Raw genomic sequence first — 25,612 nt, forward strand, 5'->3', positions numbered from 1 at the left:
CTTATAGTCGACCAAACGTTAGTAGTCCTAAAGAGGCTTAAGCGGTCAAATTTTAATTGGTCGGTTTGGTCGCAGAAATGAAACTCCACAGGAAGTGGAGAAGTCCCACAGTCACAGGCACAGGCTAGTCCATGTGGTTATTATGTCGGGCTAGAAGTGGAAGATAAATTAGTGCAGTCCTCACTGCATGACATTTAACATTTCTCTCTAAAGACACCTTCCACATTCCAGTAATGCCGTCGAGTCACATGTCACTCTTCCATCAGAACTCGATTCGCGTATGACCGTTTCCGGATGCCACTGATTATAGTTTATAAAGTTATAAATATGGACATTTTTCGTACAAAACCGCATCGCTTCGCTTCAGAAGGCCTTTGTTACCCCCTGGAGCCGTACTTTTATGAAGGATGGATGCACGTTTTTGGTCTTCAAAATCTCAGGTACCATTCACTCCCATTATAAAGCATGGAAGAGCCAGGACATTTTTAAATATAACTCGATTGTGTTTGGCTGAAAGAATAAAGTCATATACACCTAGGATGGCTTGAAGGTGAGTAAATATTTTCATTTTTGGGAGAACCAGCCCTTTAAATGAATAACTACTAGTCGACTAGAAAAATCTGTAGTCTGGGGCAGCACTAGTTGTTATTGAGTTTTCTAGAGAGGGTTTTTTGTGCCTAGATATGAATCTATACACCTCAAAAAGAAAGTTCTGCCATCAGTTACTAACCCTCATGTCGCTCCAAATGTGTGTAACATAAAAGAAGATATTTTTATACAATAGAAGTCCATGTCACCAGAACTGTTCTTCAGAATATGTTCTTTTGGGTTCTTTGGAGTGAAATGAGGGTGAGTAAATGATGAAAAAATCTTGGTAACGCTTCCTTTTACAGTACAGTACTTACGTGTACTTACAGTGTACTTACCTAGAAAGTACTGGCTAATATAAGTTAAGTACATGGGTTAGGGGTAGGTTCAGGGTTAGTACCTAGTTATTACCCAGTAATTTTAATTACTATAATAAGTACATAGTATGTACATGGGTAACAGGACTGTAAAAGGAAGCGTTACCAAAATCTTAATTTTTTGGTGAACAATTCCTTTAAGTGCAAGTATAGGTTTTATTTAAGTCTAATAGCTTGGAAAAGTAATAGCACACCTGTCCTCAACATGCTGCATGATTGAAGGCATCATTCAGGTTTATAGCACAAATGGTACAGGATGAATTATGTGCCAAAATGTAATACTTAGAGGTTAGAGGTTTGTTGTTGTAGTAGTAATAGCTGCCTTAGCAACACCACTAAATGTACCATGTCACACATCTCACTGACCTCCAGATGCTTTTAGCTCTGGCCATTTCTAAAGAATAGGGGTCCATGACTATATCAGTAGAGTCAGTTCTATTTTCTATAGTCTAATGGATGCTCTAGATGTTGTATGTACTGTCAGCATCTGCACCAAGAGACATTCTGAGTGTATATCTTATACTTGGTCAATATGTCTAAAGTTAAATCTACCTCAAAAAATCTCACATGCACTGCAACTTTACTTCATCCTATCGGCACCGCCACCATCCAACGCTGCAACATCTACAGATGAAAACCCTCGTCTGCGTTAGATGAAGCGTCATCGGGTCAAAAGCAGCATTGCAGTACAGGATGATCTAATTCACACATACCACTGGATAAACCTCCACAGACCAAAAATCTAAATCTAAAGGTCTTGATTGATGGTAAATAGACAGAGGGTCTGCGTGGAAGCGCGTGTATGTGATGTCATCATGCCCGTTCAGACGTGTGAACAGAACCCCAGCTACAGCACATCTGCAGTGGTTTGTTGCTGCGTTTCAGTGCGCTCTTACCATACTGGCTGTAGGAGAAGTCTGGCTGTGCTGGGGCGGCTTTGCTCAGGTCCTGAGAGGGAGTCGTAGCCGGGGCAAAACCTAAAGGCCCTGCGCCCGGCGTGGAGGGAGGGGGAGGCATTCCCTGTGCTACAAACTGGTCACCTTGAGGAGTTCCAAAGGTATATCCTATGATAATAAAGACATAAGGAAAGTTATGCAGGAATCATTACAATCTTGTTTCAGTTCTTTTAATCTCCCATTCACATTGCATATTTATATTTTATACAAGAAATTTTAATTTGGGGCTAAAATTACTGCGGTATTTAATGATCGACCAGAGCCATCGGGTCACATCGATGTCCAACAACGCAAAGGCCTGTTCACACCAAGAATGATAACTATATTAGCGACACCAGCAGACGACATCATCGTTTATTCTAAGCAAATGCTGCAGTTTTGTCTTCTGCTGCGTTAAATGCTCGAGCTCTTTAAAGCAGAATGGATTCTGATTGGCTGTCAATGTTTTTATCATTTATCAACTGGAAAAAAAAAAACGTTCTGAAAGTAATTCCAACAAACTATATTGTTTTTCGGACTCTGCTACTCTTTTATTTTTAGAACTGTATCTTTACCATTATCTTTATAGTTATCATTCTTGGTGTGAACGAGTCTTGAAACTAGGGATGCACCATTACCACTTTTTCCAGACGAGTCCAATACCAACCAAACCATTGGCAAGTACATTTTTTAGTTTACACGACAGACTGAAATACCATTTTATTTTATTTTAATACATAGGCTATATATATATATATGATTACACCAAATCATCTTATCTTTGTAAAATGGCACAGCTTTTTAAATATCTGAACGTTTGTACACTCTTAACATCAGTCAATCAAGCATTATATTATGATATTATGATAATCGAGCACTATTTAATGATAGGACTTTAGCAATTAGAACTAAAACTTGGTAACTATGTATGAATGCATATTTGTCATTTTAACTGAACTTAGGACTGGTGGTGGTGCTTAAGATATTGTTTGTCATTCAGTGTTTCTGTAAAAAAAAAAAGAATTAAAAGTTTCTGTATTAAAAGATAATAATAATAATACTAATAACAATATATAACGCACAGTACGCACTAAGGATTGATGAGCTACTGGGTTCATGAATATTAATCACGTTGTCTGCGTACGCTCAAACTGATTCGCTGAAATCAAAACAGGGACGGTAATAGATGAGCGCCAGCCAATGAGATAACCGGCATATCTCATGCATGTTCTTAAAAGCTGAATAATTCCTTTATTTTGACAGGAAAATACAACAAAGAATATCGTTAACATGTAGCGTGTCGATTCTGCATGGTATGTAAGACTCTCACGCTCTCTCTCTCTTTGCGTGTGTGAGAGAAACACTAAAAGCTCTCAGCAAAGCTACTGCAAGCCCTCAGTCAGAGTATTCAGTGAGTGAATATATATCTATGCTAAACTTATACTTAGCCATAACACACACACACACTGGCGTGTAAAATATAAGAATTTATTAGCCAATGGCTAATGATAGACATTATTTAGTCGCCTGAGTGAAGATTTAGTCTAGTGATAGATCACAAATATCTATTCCAATTTTGATTCTACAGCAAAAACTACTAGCCTAATTAACGTAAATTTAAAACATTATTAAAGACAAGTAAGCAGTCAGTAATAAAATAAGAACAAGTAATCAAATTACAAATGGCACAAATAAATACAACAGAACAAAAAAGGCAAAATGAAATAAACAGCTGTTTTTGTGTTTCTCAGGTAGGCCCAACAGTAGTTTTCAGGTACATCATTTGAATACAGTGATCAAATGTGAAATAATACTGCATATTCATCATTGTATAAATGAAATATAGATTAATCTTTATAAAGTTACAAATGTTATTCAGTCAAAAGCAGTGATTACTCTGTCTTTTGTAGCTTGATTAACAGTAAAAAGCACATCAGCAGGTTTATTAGGCTGCTGTCCCTTTTAGGCCGAAGGCACGGATCCAATATATCGTACATGCGTTTTCTTTGTTTGTGTTCATTAAAGTGCCCCTATTATGCTATTTTAAAGTTTCCTAATGTTGTTTTGGAGTATCCTACAACAGGTTTACATGCACCAAAGGTCAAAAAACGGTTTAATTTCCTCATAATATACATTTGCACATCACCACATTTTCAATGATTCTCAAACGACTCGTCAGATGAATCAATCTCTCTAAATCCCTCCTTTCCGCGAGCTACTCTGCTCTGATTGGCCAGACAGCTCAGTCTGTTGTGATTGGTCTACCGCATACAGCGCATCGAAAACAAATTGCCATAACAACATCAGCTCTGCTTGTCCTGAGGCTTCCTACACCGTAAACTAAACAGTAACGAACAATGACGTTGATTGTACCATATCAATGCGAGCGCGAGTCCGAAGATGAAACACTGGAAGAACTATTCATTAAACCCGAACCTCCATCGCAAGAACAACTCGAGCAGGGGTGCGTTTCCCAAAGCCAACTATGGTCGCAAGTACCGTCGTTACCAATAGAGTTCAATAGAAATAGCAAGCATAGTTGGATAACGATGCTTTCGGGAAACGCACTCCTGGACGTTTCTCAGTGATATGCTAACGTTACTCAGTTTGCTACCTCACCATCAGCATTAACAAGTGCATGTCCATCAACAAACCGATTATTTAACTTGTACTTATATATTTACAGAGTATTTTTCTAATATATTGCGGTGAACACGTTGAAACTGTATCAATAACAGTACATGTATGCATTTATACATTAGCCGAGCTCTAGCGTGAATGACTGATGTAACATAAACGTTGGTAAAACAAATCTTGCTCCATGCTTAATCTTTCCTCAAAGTAGTGAGAACGACAGATAATCTGCATTAATAGACACAGTTTTAGGTAATAGTGGCCCACAGCTGATCAGCAGAAGTATTAGAGTAAAACAGTGATAACATAAGTTAGCCGTTAGCAGGAGACCTACACAATATAAAACTCAAAACTAAGTATTTGGAACAGTTTCGAGAGCAAGCGGTTTGCGAATCCTGCATTTAACTCAGAGATTTGAGAAGCAGTCGTCAGTAAAATAAAGGGAAAAGCGCAAAAGTTTAGGATTACACTGCTGTGATATCGTGGTAAAGATTAATTTTAACCACTGATTCTTCACATGCTCGTCCTTTGGCGGTGAAAAAAAACTGGCTTTAGCCTACCTTCACATTGTAGAGCACAGGGTCTTCTCGACATGATGCTATCCACTATCCACAGGATTCAAGTTTTCCCTGGAGTCTGCGCGCGCAATACGTGGACGGGCAATATGCTAATGTTTCGTCGTGACGTCACAACGAAACGGCTTATGACTCGTTTGAAAAACGATTCATTTCATTGACTCAGAGTCGACTCTTACTTTTGAAAGACAATAACTTTATCCACCTTATTCCTACGCCCCATGACGCTTTGCGCGAATTATGGGTGTAACTTCCGTTAAGCTGTAAACAATAAGTGAAAGGCTAAAATACGTTAAAAAAGTGTCACAATGAGATGACATTAATCGACTCACCCTTCAACCATCGAACATTAAAATGAAATTTAAAAGTGTAAAAGCATCAACAAGGTACTTTCAACAAACCAAAAATAGCCCCAAAAGCGTGAGTCTTTGATTAAATATCACTGTAGTAGGCAAATATATATCTGTATTGTATAACAAGCCTTAATCAAAAATGTTCATTAAAGCTGCAGTCCGTAGCTTTTTTGGGGTTAAAAATGATCCAAAATACATATTTGAGAAAATACATAACCAGCCAGTGTTCAACGCTATCTGCTTGCCTTAGCTCGATTCAAAGCGGTAAGCTTGTAATAATGTATTTAACTCCAGTGGAACTGGTGGATTTCCGCGGGAGATTCGAGCATGTCTTTGCGTCATTACGTCACATCTGTAGGCCTACACATAAGGAGTCTCCGCTAGTCGGCTATATTGCGTGTGAGGATGTTGGAGGTGGAGATTTATAGCCTTTTCTCACAGCACTTGATATAATTAAACTTATCAATTTGATGGCAGATCCAGAAAGGTTCAAACGACACTCAACAGTGACAACAGATTCACTCGCTGTAAAATCCAAAAGACTTCGTTCGGACTTCGGAGAGGCTGCAGAAAAAAAGAGACACGCAATGCGGACGTTGTTAACATTAACAATTTGAGAACAAAGTATAATTTGCACGGTTTTGGGTGATATGATAACTTATAAGCGATTGTTAGATTTAATCAGCGCGATTTACTGCAATGTCAGAACCAGAACAAAGGTGGATGTTTCTTACTAGTTCAGATGACATTTTCCAGTGAAAATTGTTATGTTGGTCATACTTCCAAAAAGAATAATCTGTGATTCTGAATGCCAGTATCCACACCGGCGCGGTGACTGACAGCTGCACACTCTCCTCAAACATTGTGTTCATCTGCGCTGTGCCGTCTCGAGGGTGTTGAAGTACAACTCGCGTAAAGTTGATAATTACGCAAATGACTGCAATTACAGATTTCGAACAGAGATGGCGACAAAGAGGAAAAAACGCCGGACTGCAGCTTTAACTTCAGCATTACGTGACACTATATCAAAGTGATTTCCGTCATTTTGACAGATTATAAATTGCATTTACCTGTGAAAACAAACCTGGAAAGAGACGTGAGGATTTGAGGAGAATAACCAGAGATTCTTTGTGCATTCCAGTGAATTATTAATGGAATATCGTAAATTAAATTCGGGAGAACAGACCACAAATGTGCCGTATAGGCTATGTTGTAAAACTACTTTTACAGCAGAAAAAAAAAAAAAAAAATCATCATGAGGAAAAGAAAGCAGCGACTGAAAAGAGCTCTTGCCATAGATATTCTTGTTATAACATGTCACGTTAATATATCAAGTATAACGTTATTCTCATGATGTCTGAAAATAAAGGAAAATTGACAGCTCATCCAGTCAAACTGACGGATCAGCTTTATTTGTAGGGCAACCTTATGATTTGAAATGATTCGTTTTAGCCTTTTTGAATGGAAGTTCCCCAAACCGGAAATGCCACCCATAATTCAAAATGCAGTAAGGTCGTCAGGAATAAGGTGGATATACGGTGCACTTTTAGATTTAAAACTTTGCAGGATGTTTTCCTTCACAGCTATGTTACACACTACATTAAAGGTCATTTTCATAAATCCATAATAGGGGCCCTTTAAGATATAACTGACTATGTTTACCAGGATACTCGCCAAGACAGACGTATATGTAAAATGATGTAAAATTTACATCAATTTTGTGTGAATTCGTCCGTTCAATCGCAAGACGTGAAAGAGAATTCCATTTTATTTGCGCACTGTCTAGATGTCGTTTTCTGGGCGCACGCTTCGGATGTTTGCGTTTATGAAACTTATTGACCTGCAAACGTCCTTAGGGAACATAGGCAACCATTTGTTATACATAAATCACGTAACAGTTCATGTTTTACTTACGATTTAGTTTTAATCCAAACGACACGTGTGCTGAGTGAACGATCAGCAATCAAGAGCATTCAACAGAAGTTCTCTCTCTCTCGTCAGTTAACCTTAGTAATACATGCCTCGTTTTACTTTCTTTGCCATTGACATATCCGACCGAACTACAAACTTTCCACTGATGTCTGTGACCGAGTACAAGTAAATGAGTGCGGTAGATACTGGTATCGGTGCATCCCTACTTAATACTGTAAAAATGTAGATCTTTCACCTACCAAACTGAGGTTGTGCACTAAAGGCCTGTTGGGGGTATCCCTGAGGTGCCCCAAATCCCCCTGTAGGTGCCGCTGCAACTAGAAATGCATTAAATGGAGAAGGAGGTTGTGCGGGTGCCCCACGGCCAGCAGATAAAGGAGGTCCATACCCAGCTGAAACAAATTTACAATTCACTCAAAATATACTTTAATTATATTAAAGTATAAGTTATATTACTTATAATTTAATTAGTTAAGTCCTATTTACATCAAGCCCAATTGAACGACATGCAAGTATAAAATATTTATTCTATTATATAACTATTTTCCACACCATCTATGCACACAAAATACCAATCTCTTATAAGTAACAATATTTGTTAACATTAGTCAATTAGTCAACGACCATTAACAAAAACTAATACATTAACAAATGTATTGCTCATTGTTAGTTCATGTTAGTTAATACACTAACTAATGTTAACAAATGAGATCTTATTGTAAAGTTCTTCAAAAGTTTAGGGTCAGTAAGATTTTTTGAAATTATTTATTTTATGATTGAAAAAAATTAATGTTTATTTAGCAAGGTTTAAATAGATCAAAAGTGACAGTAAAAATTTGTTATGTTACAAAAGATAAATTCTTGTCAAAATGTTGTTCTTTTGAACTTTTCTATTCATTAACCACATAAAATCCACGATCCCGGTACCGGGGAAAAAAATATTTGTTATGATGTTCGTACGTTCTTTTTATAGGCTTCCATGGTATCATTTGAAAGCTTAGAATCACTTTCGTTTTTAATCCAAATGACACGTGTGCTGAGTGTTCCAAAAGGAAACTGCAAAGGGTTTCCAGTAAAATGACACCAAAACTGTGTATTTAGGCCAAAGTATGTGGGAATGGGAAGCTTTTTAATTTGGGTAGGCCAAATCCAGGCGGAAATCCCCAAAAATGGCAAAAATCTTAAAGGGATACTCCACCCAAAAATGAAAATTCTGTCATCATTTACTCACCCTCAAGTTGTTGCAAACCTGTATGAGTTTCTTTCTTCTGCTGAACACAAAGGAAGATATTTTGAAGAACGATTGGAACCAAACAGTTGTTTGGCACCATTGACTTCCATGGTAGAAAAAAAAAAATACTATGGAAGTCAATGGTGCCAAAGTTCCAATCGTTCTTCAAAATATCTTCCTTTGTGTTCAGCAGAAGAAAGAAACTCGTACAGGTTTGCAACAACTTGAGGGTGAGTAAATGATGACAGAATTTTCCTTTTTGGGTGGAGTATCCCTTTAAGAGGTTAAAAAATCCTGAAAAAAAAATGTATCACAGTTTTCATAAAAAATATTAAGCAGCACAAATGTTTTCAAAATTGATTATAATAACAATAAATGTTTATTGAGCACCAAATCAGCATATTCTGAAGACTGGAGTAATGTGACTGAAAATTAAGCTTTGACATCACAGGAATAAATTACATTTTAAAATATATTAAAATAGAAATTAGAGACTACTTTCAAAAATATTAGTCTTACTGAGCCCAAACAAGTCTGCATAATATAATATAATATAATTAATATAATATAATCGAAGTATATGTGAATAGGCCTATTAGTGATACATATACAGTCAAAAATCACTGAATTCTCAATAATTAACTAATATAACCAAATCAAACTGTAATAATAAAACAGAACATACCAATAGGTTGTCCTGTAGTAACCCAAACACCTGGAACAAAAAACACATTTTAACTTACATCCACCAGACCATGAAACTACTTTAAAATTCAAATCGGAATCTGAATCATACGGAAAAATGTGAGCGAAACCAGAATGCGTTCAATTAAAGTGTCGCATGTCTGTATTCAAGCCAGGCAGAGCAGGCTTATTTTGGGCGAGATCTACATGACAACATTCCCCCCTGCACAGTGGACAAACCCAGTGTGGTTTAGCCAGATGGCGCAAACAGCGCAAGCTGACCTAAAGCAAAGCATGACTGACACCAGTAGGCTCTTAGTATCATTTTTCAGGTTGGGACGTGTTACGATCCTGCTGCGTTCTGGCCTATCGTGTCACTCACCCTGAGGCCCGTAGCTCTGCTGCCAGCTCGGAGCCGGTTGTGCTGCCCAGCCATTGGCTGCGCTTAAGATGGCTCGGGGCCCCCACTGATTGGCTCCCAGCTGACCAGGGGTGGGAACTTTGCTGTCTCGTGGCTCCGCCTTCTTCACTTCAACCTGCACAAAGGACAAGAGGTCGTAACTAGCAAGAGGAGAATTAACATACTGCCTACTTCCCCCACTCACCTATCAGAAACTTTAGCCCTCACCTCAGAAAAGATACGCTTACTTAGGCCAAATACATGACCGTAGTCCAGATGGAATGGAATATACTTGGTCTCTTCTATAACTTTTTAACCAATGTTTCTGAGGTACTTGGGTATGAAAGGGACACTTTAAAACTCTATGGGTCATATCAGGCAGATGACTTCTGCTTAAACGTGACAATAAATATTTATTTTTCACGACCACAGACGTACCTCAGAAACACCGTCCCAGTACATTTCTTATATCTCAGCTCTTCTAAGTAGCTATAAACTGCTGATAGAAATGAAGACTTACCTCCCCCCTGGCTAATGCTTAAGAATCTCAGTTTAGATACGACAATAGAAATATAAGGGTCAGTGATGTTTAAATGTATGATAATCTAATTGTACCAAATACTTAACATGCAAAATATTAAAAATGGAGAGACAAAAGTCTAACCAGAGAGGAATCTTCATACTGTGTCAAATACGAAATGAAAATGAATAGATTTTTACATTTTCCGAAGAAAATGAGAGGGTATTTATTTACCCTTGCTTATGATGCTACCGTAGGTTGACGTGAGTAGTTAGGCGGTTGGTAATATTTTCTTTATGGTTTTTAACGCACGTCTATGTTGTTTCTTAATGACCCAAGGCAAAAGAGCCCACCCTATAAGACCCTACAATATTCTTGTCTCTTGAGACTCTCCTTTAACTCCCGCCACTGACTGAATTATCCGGCTAGCCGTGTTTTCACTGTTATACGGTAGGGGGCTCAATCCATCGGTTGTCGATTGGATGGTGTCAGCATACGTCACCAAAGAGAAGTCTGTTGTTTCTCCTGAAGGTTATGTTATTGTGATTATAAAAAACATGTAAATCTCAAAAATAAATACATAAATTGTCCACAGTAAGATCAATAAGATGCATTTGGAAAATAGATAAGGGCCAATTTTCACTTCATTCTGACTTTAATATAAACCTACAGATTTTTTTTTTAATCCATGTTTAATAATCTGGCAGGTGAAAATCTTAAATCCAATCGCAAAACAACTATTTGAGCTATCATTCATATATTTAGCACGAGCTATATGAGTTAAGTAGAATAGAGGATTTCAGATTTGCTTTTCAGACGCTTGCCTTAGCAATTACCACTAATTATATAATTAGCCAATTAAGCCAATGACATTCTTTTACCTGCCACTCGATTAAAAAAATGGACAAACACACGGAGGGAAGTTTAACTCCAGTTAAAGTGGAAATCCAGAAATAGACTTGAGACTCTAAAGGGGGTGAGTTATTGGGGTCACCTTGCATCAAGAGCGAGAGACGATATTTTTCCGTTGGAAAGCAGCATAAATGTAACGACTCTCTTTTCGTCTCTCTCCTCCTCTCTCACTGTCGACCTAATTAGGTATCAGTTTGAGCGAGTGGTCTGCAATCCTCGAATCGGCAACATGCCCCCCCCCCATTCCCGCGGGCATCACCGCTCAGAGTGATGGGAGCCCTCGCGCAAGTCTTCACGTCCAACAGTAGAGCTGGGATTTGGTACACAGTTTGATATGCTCCAGTTTCTAATTTTATAACATATAGCCCCACCCCCCTTAAACCCCCCAATGAAATAATGTCATGCGAAGAACAATAGCCCAGGTACCGTAGCACCTGATTCCTTCAGGAACACAGACCCAAGTCAAGGAGAGCGTAAGCAGGCGAGAACAAACTCAATGTAGGACAGAAACTACGGAGCTATTCTGGAGTCTTGAACAAACTTGCTGGAAGTGGTTTTTCACTTTAAATCAGCACAGTGCAGTCATGACAGAGCAAGGTAATGCCTCGGGAGGCCAAACGCAGAAAGTCCAAGACAGACCCACGTGATTCTCTCTGAGACTATTAGGCCAAATATGTGAAAAATACTAGTGTTATATTTTCAGAATGCAGATCAACTTCCTTAAAGCGACCATGCTGGGAGTGATATTTTACTAAGTCGAGCTGGTGAGGTGAGATAACACGTCATGCGACTTGTTCAGTCTTGCGCTATCCGTCGAAACAGACTAATACACCTAGGTATCAGACACTAGAGAGACATTTTCTACCCGCCCAAAGCCCATTTGGAGTAGATTAACAGACACAGTATGGAGATTCAAACATTGAGGTCACTTAATTGAGATTTCTCTTTGCCTTCTGAGATAATATATAGAACTCAAATAGTAAGTGACCTGACAGTATTAACCTGAATAAAAGAAAAAGTAAAAGAAAAAAAAGGAAACTAACCAGTTCTTTAGGTGAGTGCTGATATAACACAATGCTCCCGTAGCATTTATATATATTGTGCCTTAATAATTCAATTATAATAGCAAAGTATACTAATAAATGAATTGAAGTTATTTTAATACTTTAATATGGTACAAACCCTAAGTTTGTCACTTTTATACAGCATTACAGCACCTAAAGTAGAGGTCCAAATGAACCAAACCTTGGGCGACTAACATGGACAGAGCTTTATACAAATGTATAAAATGGAACACTTTTGCAAACTTTCCCCAGTTTGGGAGAGAAATGACCCATCGTGTCAGAAAAAACAACTCCCTTTGGCGTTAAATGTCAATTCTACAACTTTTAACTTGTGCATGTTTGGTCGCCCAAGCTTTAGTTTCTGTTGTAGGGGAAAATAAAACTACAACTACACACTTTTTTGCCCATGATGTCGTGAAAATGCATGTTGACAGCCTGGTCCACTGATTGTTCGGCCTCGAAAGTAATAAATCCAAAACCTAGCCAACGACCAAAAGTCAACAGAGCAGCAGTAGGGTGTTGGGACAGAACAGCTAGAAGAACATAAGAGGGATGGGGTGGGGGGTACCTAAGGTTCGGATGACATCACGGCCCGAGTCACCAGGAAAGATCACAGGTGGAGGCCAAAAGGACAGAAGTGTTATGTATTATTCTGTTCCCTTCAATACTTTAAACCCTGGACATATTTAATGATTAACAGCAGTAGAAGGCGTTCGATAACTCAACGATACCGACGACAGATCTTTGTCAAGTGTTGGGCTTGATTTTTATATATCTGCCTTTTAAGTTTCATCCGAACCTCACTTTCATCACCACCCCAATCTTACACAACAAATGCGAGCAGCAACCACAATTATCAATGCATAACAAGTAGAATGATCATTACAACTACAGGTTTTTTACTGGTTTTCTCGAAGCTTCCCAAAATGCCTCAGTACTTTGGGCAAACCAAGAGAACATAGATTGTAACATTGCAACAAAAGCACCACAAGGATAAGGATATTTGTGAAACATTTAATGCAGCCCCGTTTCTCGTGTGGTGTAAGCCCAGTTAATGCTCAATTTCAAAGATCGACTCAGAGGTTTGGGGACAGTAAAAAAAAAAGCAACTGCGTGCACCCACGCGTGCAGGGGTCACGCAGGCAAAACTATCAAAGTGGGCCGCCGAATCGGAGCGCGATTCCAAGGTCGCTTACGCGATAAGACAGAGCACAATCCTCCAGCAGCAGCTGAGTTTAGCTGCGCCAGATCCACCAGTGTGAACTAGTTTCTGTCAGATCAGATAACTGTGGCAGAACAGGGCTGCGAGAATCTCCACTTTGGGATCTAACCTGATTCTGATTGCACGTCCTTTGAGACTGAAGAGATCTGAGAATTCGGTCACTATTTGGAGCAGAACCATCCGTCTAAATGAGGACTAAATATACCCAACCTGCCCTTCGTCATCAGGCCTGGTTTCATTAAAGAAGAAAGTTGCCAGTGATAGAGGCTTTTACAAGTAAATTCAATGTTACAGACTATCAAAATTGACTAGTCGTTGGATTGTTTAGGGCCCCGATTGCTAGGGCCCCCGATTAGGGGCTGTTCACACAGGACACATTCTTGTGTTTTTAAAAGTTATTAACTAAAATGTAACACTCATAGCAACTGAATTTATTCTTAAATGTGGTGAATTTGCACAAGCGATACTTCAATAATCTGGGATGAATTTAGAGACAAAACTTCACGAAGAGTGTTTTGCATTGCTGAAAGTACTGGACGCTAATGCACAGCACTCTAAAACCCTCTCTGTGAAGCTGCATCTCAGAATTTATTTCCCATTCCCATTTGCACCGACGCCCAAAAACTAGTAATTGATGGTTGCTGGATGATAAGTCGACCATCTTGGCCCATTGCTATTGCAGTCAAGAACATTGTGGGAGTGCATCCATAAAGCTACTGAGAACACAAACCTGCCTTTCTGCCTTTAACAGCTAGACAGTGTGTAATTATGCTATTAAGAAGAGCGAAACGCAAACAGAGAACATCTGCCACACTGTACACACACGGCATCTCTCAATAGGAAGTGTTTTATGCAGTATCAGTGAAGAGAAAGCAATGTGTGAACTGTCTGAGGATAAGCCACTGCCTTTACCTGGGCACAAACTGAAGCATTAACTGTGTTTACACCAGAGAAACAGGCATGAGTGTGTTTCACACCAGGCCTTAATCTGTGTGGTGCCACTATCTGTACTGTATCCTACAAGAAAGAACAGACATAGCTCAGGAAAAACGTTAATGCATTCAAACACTTGACAAGGAAAACAGGGACATAAAAAGAAAGATAGAAAGGGCTTACTTAAATGTACTACATTGCAATAAACACTCATTTCGTAGATCAATCAAATGTAAATGTTCATAAAAAAAACTTACTTAAATGTCTAAAGGTTCATAGAAATTAATTTCAGTGATTGGAAATTCAGTAGGTCAACTACAAATGTTCACATGACAAACTATTCCATCCATACCCAACGAGAGTGAAAGGTGAAAAGCATTTTAGGTTTAAACAGTAAAAGCAGAGCAAACTATTTTCTGGAAGACATGGACATGGTTTAAGTGAATGTAAAAATCGCACTGCAAACTTTTCAAATGAAAAAGCTTGTTCAGTCCAACTGATGGCTTTGTTTCACTAGTTCTTCAGCTAGACCGGGGTCATGGCCACAGTCCGTTTTCAATTATAATAAAACAGTGAGATAATACACTACAATTTCTAATTTTACAGTGGTAGTTCCCGCAAAATGTAAAATGATCTACTCTTTGTCCTGTTATTTACTTTCCCATGGAACACAAAATGGATTTTTTTATATATATATATATATATATTTGCAGAGCTCTATTCCATACAACAGTAGTGCCCACATCTGTCAAGCTCCAAAAAGATATTAACAGGTTTGCCACTAAAATACAAAAAAAATAAAAATACAAATGTATCACAGAATGATCCCATGTGACATGTGTCGTATATCCATGTGTTCTGGGCGTATACGATAGGTTTTGGTGAAAAACAAATGCAAATTTGATGTATTATTTAATGGCTGCGCGACGTACGCGTTTGTGAGACTCTATTAGCGGCGCAGTTCACTCCGTCTCGCCAAGAAAAAACACACAAGTTGTGAGAAATCAAGATTATTAAATACGCGACATGAAACACAACACCTAAAAATCCCCCAAAAAGTATCAGTATATTTTTTTGAGAGTTGAATTTCTCCAGACCGGAACTCCGGTGGTCTGATAACAGTCCAAATGACAGATGTGAACGCCATAACACAATGGATAAATTCACCTCGGAGAAGAAGGTACATGGGTTGTATTTCATGTCGCGTTTTTTATTTAATCTTGATTACTCACAAACGATGTGCTTTTTCTGGGCGAGTTGGAGTCACACGAACACGGGTCGCATAGCCTTGCCTTGAAGACCAACGACCAAGGTCGGGATTTTTGTTAAATAGTACATTCAATTTCAGTTCGTATTTTACCAAACCCTATCATATAAACCCAGGATGCTTGGAATATATGACACGTGTAGCATCAGATCATTCTGTGATACTTCCGTGCCTTCTTTAAAAATTCACTATTCACTGCCATTATGTGGACATGGGCAAGCAGGACTTTCTTTTTTTGGTCCAAAAAAGAAAGAAGGGCATACGGCATTAAAACAACACCAGGGTGAGTAAATGTTGACTTAATTTTCATTTTAGGGTGAACTATTCCCTTTAAAGGCACAGCGAGTCTCTTGTTGTTTTTTCAAAGCACTATTAAAAAGCTGTGCAAGTCGTTATAGGTTCCAAGTCTTTTGAACAGATTAAAATTGAAATTGTTATTCACTAATGAATATCTTGCATTTAGCAAGCATCTATTCAAAAATAGCGAATCACATTCAGTTACCACACAAAAGAAATGTGATGGTTTCAAAATTTCTCTTTTTGTGTCCCACAGGGGGGGGGGAAAACTACATTTTTGGATGACCTACACCTTTAAGACAAGCAGATGTGCAAGAAGCTGAACTGACTGCACATGTTTGATGCAAATGTTTGCGTGTCATGTGGATGCTGCTGATTTGCCTTGCCACCATGCAAGAGTTGAGACACACCAAACCAAGCATCGCACACATGAGAGCAATGGAGACCTGCGTGATGTTCTCTTCTCTTTGGGTAGGAATAGTTTGTCTTGCGCGTGAGGTGAGAGAGAGACTGAATGGGAGCAAATATGAATGCGTGGTTTACCTCGAGGCCTCTGTTTCTCTGCGTCATAGATCATTACCACCTCTGTGACCTTCAAAAGGGAGAACAGAACCAGTGAAGGACGAAACGGCGATAAAAAAGGCATCATATATAAAACATATCACATACAGTGGTGTGTACAAATTGTGAAAATCATGAATTCAAAATCGAATTTAAACCTTGATATACCAAAGAAATGTCATGATTTTGCACTATTTCTAGTAATAAATCAAATAAGCAAGTTCATGACCATGTGACCTTTTATATAAACACCACTGTATGTGCTCATTTGTGCATCGTCTGACATTATTGCAACATTTTTATGAAATGTATCTAGTTATTAATAATGCCCTATGAGAGTCACAGTCTGATTAAAGTAAAATGGTACATTTCTGTATCTGTGTCCATCTCACCACTCCAAATCTGTTGAAATAATCCCTGAGTTCAGCTTCACCGCAATTATGAGGAATTCCACCCACAAATATCTTCTTAGACTTATTGCTGTCACTTTTGCCTCCTTTCTAAAACACACACACACACAAAAAAAGAGAATATTTTAACTTTTTTTTTAGAGTCAGGTAAGAACTGGACTGAATCTAAACAATGAATAAAAATTAAGTAAATAAACTCTAGCTTTCAGACTCTAATGAACAAACTTGGATTTAGAAAACACATTTAACGTGGCTTTTAGTGATGCGCGGTAACCCGCGGGTCGGGTTGGGGCGGGGAAAGAAATTGTCACTTTATTTGCGGGGCGGGTCATTAAATGTATTTTTATTTTTCAAATCCATGTATGTTGCGTGCAATTTCCAGCCTATTTAAATATTTGGGAATATCTATTTTCATATTTTATTAGGTACTTTGATAAGGTTACAATACGAATGTCTTAGCAACGTAACTTGCGTGATGTCCCCAAACCTTTGGCGTCACAAAAGCGGCGAGCCAAGCAGCTCCCGCCGCAGCCAGCCACGACAACAAGAACGGAGAAATAAAAGTGAAGATGGAAGATGAGGTGCTGGAGAAATTGAGGTCGGGATTTTACATAATTAAAAGAAAAAAAAAGGTCAGGCTCCTAAATCTAATGTTTGGGACCGGTTTTCAGAAATAGTTGCAGCAAGAGACAACAGCAGTATCGGCTACGTGAAGAGCAACTCGTGTGGAGAATATACAAACAGGAGAGCCACAAAACGGGCACTTCCAGCATGTCAAGACATATTTGTGGGGGGTCTAAGAAATAAAAAAAATGGTTTAGCCTATTAGATGAATACAAACGCTGCTTTGTAAATGGTGAAAATGTTTATTAGTATCTTATTAATGACTTATGGTTCATATTCATAATCATCTGTTGTTGCCAGTTTACAGGGCGATGTTTCCAAGCACTTTCAGGCTGAAATAAAGGCTGTTTTCATTTATATTACAATACCTAGTATGTCTATTTAACGGTCGCGGGTGCGGGGCGGGTTGTAAAAATAGATACAGTGCTGCGGGGCGGGCCAAATAATTTCATAAAAGCGGGACCCGCGGGTTGGAAAAAAAGCTGACCCGTGCATCACTAGTGGCTTTACATTACAGTTCTTACCCAGCCGTCTTTTGCTCGAGTCTTCTCGGGCTGCATACCTCTAGGCGTACAAGGCTTTGGGTCGATCTGCGAGAATAAACAGATAACACTTATTCAGTAAAAAAAAAAAAATTCAAACCAGCATGCCACTAGAACAGAGGTTTTTGACTTTGGGGTCACAGGATCCAGATGTCTTTAAATTAGCATTTATATGTGATGCAGTTATCATCATGATTGGGCAAAATAGAATTATCAGTCATTCTCCTCACATTTCTTCCATCCAGGTTATGAGGTTTGGTGTCCAGGACAGTCCGTACGCAGTTGGGGTCTTTAAACTTCACAAAGCCGAAGCCCCTGGACTGATTTGTGCTTTTGTCTTTCATGATGACGCAATCCACAACCTCTCCATACTGAGAAAAGTAGTTTCGCAAAGTCTCTAAAAAACCACAGAAAGGAATAAGGTACATTTTAATACATTTAGATCAGAAGTTCTGATCTGGTGGCAGAACTGCAGGTTTGTATAGTTAGGATAGCAAAAAAAGACTTAACTGTAAAAAGAGAGGAAAAAACATTTCCTATTCTTGTGTCCAATGATCAAACTTTGGTTCATCTGTTAAATGGCAGAGGAGAGCCAAACCAGATGGATTCCATATGTTTTCTTTTTGATTTCGTGGATATATTTCTATATATATATATATATATATATATATATAGTATCAGTCAAATGTTTGGACACACCTTCTTATTCAATGGTTTTTCTTTATTTTTTTCAACATTGTACATTAATACTGAAGACATCAAAACTATGAAAGAACACATATGGAATTATGTAGTAAAATGTGAAACAACCCAAAATATGTTTTATGTTTTAGATTGTGCAAACTCCAAAGTAGCTACATTTTAGACTTGAGTGATGATACTGAAAGTTCTGCACAGGGATACATTAAATTAAATTAAATTACACAGGAACTATACTCTCATTCCTGCGTAATAAGCAAGAAACTTTACTGCCGTACCATGAGAGCAGCAGGCGTAATGATATGACACAGCGCCTGAAAATAGTTCCGTTGTGTTGACGGAAGGTGGCCTATTTTCAGGCGCTGCGTCATATCATTACGCCTGCTGCTCTCATGGTACGGCAGTAAAGTTTCTTGATTATTACGCAGGAATGAGAGTATAGTTCCTAGCCATATCAGCCTAGAAAATCGCAACTTTACATTTTCCGTCGGTCTTAGTGCACGATGTAACTACAGAAGAGTCAAGTTTTAAATAGGAAAAATAACGAAACTCTTTGGTCATTTTTTTTTTTTTGAAATGCTAATGGTCTTGTCCACTTCAATGATGTATGCTAAGCTATGCTAAAAGTGGTACCGCCAGAACCGGAGATCGGCTGAATGGATTCAAAAACGGTAAAACTGAACAGTTTAACTCTGGGGGAGTTGTAAAATGAGCCTATTTCCAAAAAAAGTGGAGTATCCCTTTAAGATTGAGCCACTGTAGTCACTCGGACTATTTTAATGATGTCTTTAATAACTTTTCTGGGCTGGCAAGTTTCAATCCCTTAGAAGCCTATGGAGGAGTGATCCAGCTCTCAGATTTAATCAAAAATATCTTAATTTGTGTTCCGAAGATGAACGAAAGTCTTACGGGGTTGGAACAACATGAGGGTGGGTAATTACTGACAGAATTTGCATTTTTGGGTGAACTATCCCTTTAACATCCAAATATGCCGAATAAGAGTGTTGTAAAATCCAGTCGACTGTTCTTAAACTGCGGGACGTGCTTGGTATTAAACGGTTTCATTAAAAGCGCATTAAGCCATGAAAGAAACTGAACGCGCATAAGCAAAGTATACTGTGGGCTTCGGATTTGCGCCTAATAGGCTACACTCAAAAATGTCAAAATGACGTTTTTCTAAGTATCCTCGTAAACACAGTCGTTTATGTCTTAAAGGGATACTCCACCCAAAAATTAAAATTCTGTCATCGTTTACTCACCCTCAAGTTGTTGCAAACCTGTATGAGTTTCTTTCTTCTGCTGAACACAAAGGAAGATATTTTGAAGAACGATTGGAACCAAACAGTTGTTTGGCACCATTGGCTTCCATAGTAGAAAAAATAAAATACTATGGAAGTCAATGGTGCCAAAGTTCAAATCGTTCTTCAAAATATCTTCCTTTGTGTTCAGCAGAAGAAAGAAACTCATACAGGTTTGCAACAACTTGAGGGTGAGTAAATGATGACAGAATTTTCATTTTTGGGTGGAGTATCCCTTTAAGTGAATGTAAACAGTTGAGAAAGAAAACACTTGTATAACAGCATATTGCATCCTTCCAATCGGTCTTAAAGGGATACTCCACTTTTTTTGGAAATAGGCTCATTTTACAACTCCCCCAGAGTTAAACTGTTCAGTTTTACCGTTTTTGAATCCATTCAGCCGATCTCCGGTTCTGGCGGTACCACTTTTAGCATAGCTTAGCATACATCACTGAAGTGGACAAGACCATTAGCATTTCTCAAAAAAAATGACCAAAGAGTTTCGATATTTTTCCTATTTAAAACTTGACTCTTTTGTAGTTACATCGTGCACTAAGACCGACGGAAAATGTAAAGTTGCGATTTTCTAGGCTGATATGGCTAGAAACTATACTCTCATTCCTGCGTAATAATCAAGAAACTTTACTGCCGTACCATGAGAGCAGCAGGCGTAATGATATGACGCAGCGCCTGAAAATAGTTCCGTTGTGTTGAAGGAAGGTGGCCTATTTTCAGGCGCTGCGTCATATCATTACGCCTGCTGCACTCATGGTACGGCAGTGAAGTTTCTTGATTATTACGCAGGAATGAGAGTATAGTTTCTAGCCATATCAGCCTAGAAAATCGCAACTTTACATTTTCCGTCGGTCTTAGTCCACGATGTAACTACAGAAGAGTCAAGTTTTAAATAGGAAAAATATCGAAACTCTTTGGTCTTTTTTTTTTTTTTAGAAATGCTAATGGTCTTGTCCACTCCAATGATGTATGCTAAGCTATGCTAAAAGTGGTACCGCCAGAACCGGAGATCGGCTGAATGGATTCAAAAACGGTAAAACTGAACAGTTTAACTCTGGGGGAGTTGTAAAATGAGCCTATTTCCAAAAAAAGTGGAGTATCCCTTTAAAGTGACAGCAGCCCAATATTACTGCTTTAGTCTGTGTCGTTGATGTTAATCAAACAACAAAAGACAAAGATAAAATCACTCACTGCTCTTGAATGAATAACTTTTGTAGCTTCAATAAGGATTAGTCTATATTTAATGTATACAGCAGTGTTATTTTAAATTTTATTACTTTATTCAGTTTCTGCTGTAGGCTATTACTTATATGAATACTACGGTTTGTACATCTTCCTGAAAAACTTAAAGCACGGTTTATTTTATTTGTATTTTCCTTTTGTAGTCTTTACTTGTCCATTTTGTTTGTAACTAGTTTCTTTGTTCTTATTGTATTGCAGACTGTTTACTTGTCTTCTGTTTTGAGGACCTTTTACTTAGCTACATTAGTTAACTTAGTATTCATTTTTGCTGAAGTTGCCCATTGAAAATTGTGTAATTTTACTGTTATTGAAAATTACTCATATCATGAAATAAGACTTTGATCATATAGCTCACCAATAATAGTGTTAAATAATCGTGATTTCAATATTGAACAAAATAATCGTGATTATGATTTTTGTCATAATCGAGCAGCCCTAGCCCAAAGGTCAAAATTCTGAACGTCACAATTACATGTCAAAGCAAGAAAAGCAATAGACATAAAGTAATCATGTGACAGGAGTGACAAGTACAGCAGACAAGGCTTTGAAATATATTATGATGAAATTATTATATACTCCATGTACATTATTAGATCATTTTCCATTGATTTCCTCATTGCATTTTACGCATGCTACTTGATACGGGCTTTATCGGATTTCTGGAGCTTGCGTCTAACCCATGCTGAAAAGGCAAGCTTAGCCTGCCCCTGAGTGACAACCTGGTTTCTACGCTCGGAACATGCCGAGCACATATTAAAGTTTATGCAGAATTTTATAGCGTGCATAATATACCCAGCAGTGCAAAACAAGACTGTGCTTTTAATGAAACACACACTGTGTGATAGAGCCTTGCAGCTGCCACTTGCATTATTTAAGAGCCCCTACATAGCAACGAATGTTACTGTATAAAACTATATGGTGGTTAGTTCAACTCACCCTGGGTGGTGCTCCAATCCAATCCACCCACAAACAGCTTCCTGCAACACAAAGATGAGGGAACGTCACAATGCATTTGTGATCATTCAGAAAGGAACATGAGTCAAGGTGAAGGAGGGAAAACATGCCCTTGGCACTGAAAGCCTGATCTGACTGATCTGTGCGGTTTAACGGGTCATTATCAAAATACATTCAAATTATCCTGAGCTGCTCCGAAACCATCTCAGAGTCAGACATGAGCTGGTTAACAAATCCACCTGGCTAATGTAAACTGCTGCAGGCTGGGTCACAGGAGAACACCGTGCATCAAGATTTCCTCTTCTGCTCCGATTAGAAGTCTTACAGCATAAAAGACAGAGACACAACCCTTCAATATGATTATTAAAAAGCTTACATTATGCCAGTCTTCAATATGACTTTATATAAAAAGCGAGTTTTACAAACCTCCAGTTTGTGATTATAAACTGACAGGATAACAAAACAACATACGAGCCTCCAGTTTGATTATAAACTTATGGAAGAGAGCGGTATAAACCTCCAGTTTGTGTTTAAACAACTTAAACGACAAAAAGAGAGCTATAATACTCCAAGTCGTTTATAAGAAACTTACAGCATAAACAGAGAGTGATGCAAGCATCCAGTTTGACAGCTTCAGCTTTGACAGCTGATCATTTTCTGTCAATCTTTCTCTTTGCTCCGATAACCAAGCATTTGATCAGCTAAATGAACCGAGAACGTGTCGTTGTCGGCGTGATCCTCAAATGTAAGGAGTTTACTGGTGCACCAGTGTGAGTGCGGAGCCCGGCGGGCTGGTTCCCTGCTATCTGCTGTCCTCCGGCGGCCCGCTGCGCATCTCTCTCCGCTGGAAACGGACGGGTACGTTACATCCAAACACTGTCATATAACACACAGAGTCTTACCCGATTTCATCTCCAGCTAAGTTGTTGTTGTTCATCTCTGTGGCGAGGGTTGTGGACGGGAGTGCTGACATGGGTCCGCTCGCTCGGTCTCCTGCCGGTCTCCGCCGCCCGGGAAGGTCACACTCCGCTTTCGGTTCAAACCGAATCTGCGCAACACTGACGCGAGCAACGGGGCGCCCCAGCAAGGGCGGTGCAATGACAGCACAGCATGTTGGGTAATGGAGTCCACTTGGATGAAGTAAAAAATAAATAACAAACAGTAAAAAAAAAAAAAAGGACTTTAGACGGTGAATGTGTGTTCTTGGAGGAATTGTTCACTTAAAAATCAAAATAACTTCGCCTCCTCTTTCAGTGACATCTGGGGGCTGTGTTTAACTTTTAGACTACTATATAGTAAGCAAAAAAAGAGTATGTGACAAAAGAGGTACGTTATGTCCGAATTTACAGTAAAAGAGTAGGCAAAAAGTACCCGGATGACAGCGAGTTTATGAAATGTGCATATGATGGACACTTTATGAGGCCACGTGAGTTTTATGGGATTTATGAACCATGAATGGCAGTGAAGCAATGCAACTAGGTCACATGATAATGACAACATGGCGAAGTGCGTTCAGATTACATTCATACTACAAACATTCTTACTATATAGGCTAGAACGTACTTTTTCAGCGGCTGTGAAGTAATTACTTATTCAAAATAAGTAAAGACAGTAGGCCTATGCGATTTAGGACGCAGCCATAATTCCCTAAGCACTTCCCCTCAGGAGAATCCCTGCCACCATTTTGAAGTGCGTTCAACTTTGTCAAGTGGGCGAGAGAAGTTTATTTGGACAGACCCTCGACCCCTTGATTTTGACAGAGGGAGCGAGTCTACTTGAGGCAGATCCACAGACGACAATGCAACACGATTGTGACGTCACAGCAGCAGTGCTCGCACTTAGGGAAAATTACAATCGGAAGTGAGTATCCCTATGCCCTACTCACTCCGAAGGGCAAAACATGACCATAAACGATTAAATTACTTCCTTGAAGTGACCATTGCATGTTCCTTCGCTAACAGACCCATGGAAGGGCGCTCGAAGGGATTCAGTTGTTCACTTTCATTTGAAACAGCCCTACAAATGGCGTCCCCTTCCCAAAGTGCCCTTCAAGGGTGCAAAAATGCCTTTTGGAGTTCGCCCAGTTATCAAGAACTTAGGGTGTTCCATTTAAACACATTGCAAGGGGCGCCAGTAGTGGGCACTCATGCAATGTAAGCAATGACGTACATCCGAGTGAATGAGACAGAGGGAATAATATAATAAGGCTAAGGGCATAAAAAAGTTAAGAAAGCCCAGAAGGGATAACCAATTCAGGAATGAAGCATTTTATCAGGTCTTTTCAATAAATAAGTTGTTCCAGGTAACAATGATTTGTTCTTGTTCATAAATCAGGCTGATTAAGTACCTGACTCATTGATCCGGTCAAAGTGATCAGATCACTGGAGGGAAGAATTATTCCATATTCCAGTTTGTTTCCCACAAAGATCCATCACATGACTTCAAAAGGATTGAAATGGAGTACAAGTTGTATGGACCACATTTATGGTATTTTATGGTGCTTTAACAACAGTCCTCATTAATCGTAATTGCATGGAAAAGAGTGGCCTTCTTAAAATGTTCCCGTTTTTAAAAAGAGAGAGCATACACTCACTTATAACAACATGAGTAAATAAGGACAGAATCTTCCTTTTTTTTTGAGTGAATGATCCTTTTAAGAAATGTCAGTTGTGAGTGTGCTTAATCGTGATTCAATAATATGCTGTTTGGAGTGTACTATCAGCAAACCTGGTTCAACAGGTTCACATATAGGCCTACATTGTGCAGATATCGGTGTTTACAGGACAGGAGAAGGAGGTGCTTCAGTACGAAAAGCAGAGGATTTATACAGCCACATACTTTTTTTGATTAAATCGGACTAATCGGTTGTGAATTTGTCTGAATAACATATACAGTCACATAACATAAGCAGTACAAAGAATAAGCTCTTAATAATGAATTTAAATATTGACAAAAATTTATTAATTCAGATATCTCAGTTAGAAGATCAAATGTTCTTATTTGCTGCTCACAGAATGTGAATTGTTACATGCAAAGCGATCCATTAAGATGTCACAGCAGAAAATAGATGTGCCTCACTATCAATTTTTTTGTAACCATTTTGTAACAACAGGAATGTTGGGTATGCCTTAAATTATTGACCGAAATATTGACGAAAACTAAAAAACGGTGGCTGTCCAGCATGTAAATAGTTCAGAAAGTCCACTTGTTCTGAACAATTGCACAACCTTAAAGGGATAGTTCACCCACAAATGGTTGTTCCAAACCTGTATGAGTTTCTTTCTTCTGTTGATCACAAATGAGGATATTTTCCATAATGTTGGTAAACAGGCAGTTGACAGTA

The 25,612-nt window shown here is 38.7% G+C and overlaps 1 protein-coding gene across 8 annotated transcripts in view; it reads right to left on the reverse strand.

Annotated features, from left to right (window-relative positions):
- Positions 1-23,336, reverse strand: part of dazap1 (DAZ associated protein 1) — a 32,194-nt gene extending 8,858 nt beyond the window's left edge. For 2 of the 8 annotated variants that reach the window (XM_056266512.1, XM_056266517.1), the window contains exons 1-12: positions 23,172-23,336; positions 23,036-23,113; positions 22,252-22,292; positions 18,292-18,458; positions 18,044-18,109; positions 16,878-16,985; positions 16,468-16,516; positions 12,602-12,684; positions 9,692-9,845; positions 9,311-9,340; positions 7,634-7,786; positions 1,862-2,029 (exon numbers count right to left, since the gene is read on the reverse strand). In XM_056266512.1, coding sequence (XP_056122487.1) covers positions 1,862-2,029; positions 7,634-7,786; positions 9,311-9,340; positions 9,692-9,845; positions 12,602-12,684; positions 16,468-16,516; positions 16,878-16,985; positions 18,044-18,109; positions 18,292-18,458; positions 22,252-22,292; positions 23,036-23,113; positions 23,172-23,242 — 1,168 coding nt within the window. In that variant the 5' untranslated portion in view covers positions 23,243-23,336. Of the gene's footprint in view, positions 1-1,861; positions 2,030-7,633; positions 7,787-9,310; positions 9,341-9,691; positions 9,846-12,601; positions 12,685-16,467; positions 16,517-16,877; positions 16,986-18,043; positions 18,110-18,291; positions 18,459-22,251; positions 22,293-22,861; positions 22,897-22,980; positions 23,114-23,171 lie in introns of those variants that run through there. The other 6 variants (XM_056266516.1, XM_056266520.1, XM_056266514.1 and 3 more) reach the window with 5 other exon arrangements.
- Between the last annotated feature and the right edge of the window lie 2,276 nt (positions 23,337-25,612).

Source organism: Rhinichthys klamathensis, unplaced genomic scaffold (assembly GCF_029890125.1).
Source record: "Rhinichthys klamathensis goyatoka isolate OS25496 unplaced genomic scaffold, OSU_Roscu_1.1 h1tg000249l_1, whole genome shotgun sequence".
Taxonomy (NCBI): domain Eukaryota; kingdom Metazoa; phylum Chordata; class Actinopteri; order Cypriniformes; family Leuciscidae; genus Rhinichthys; species Rhinichthys klamathensis.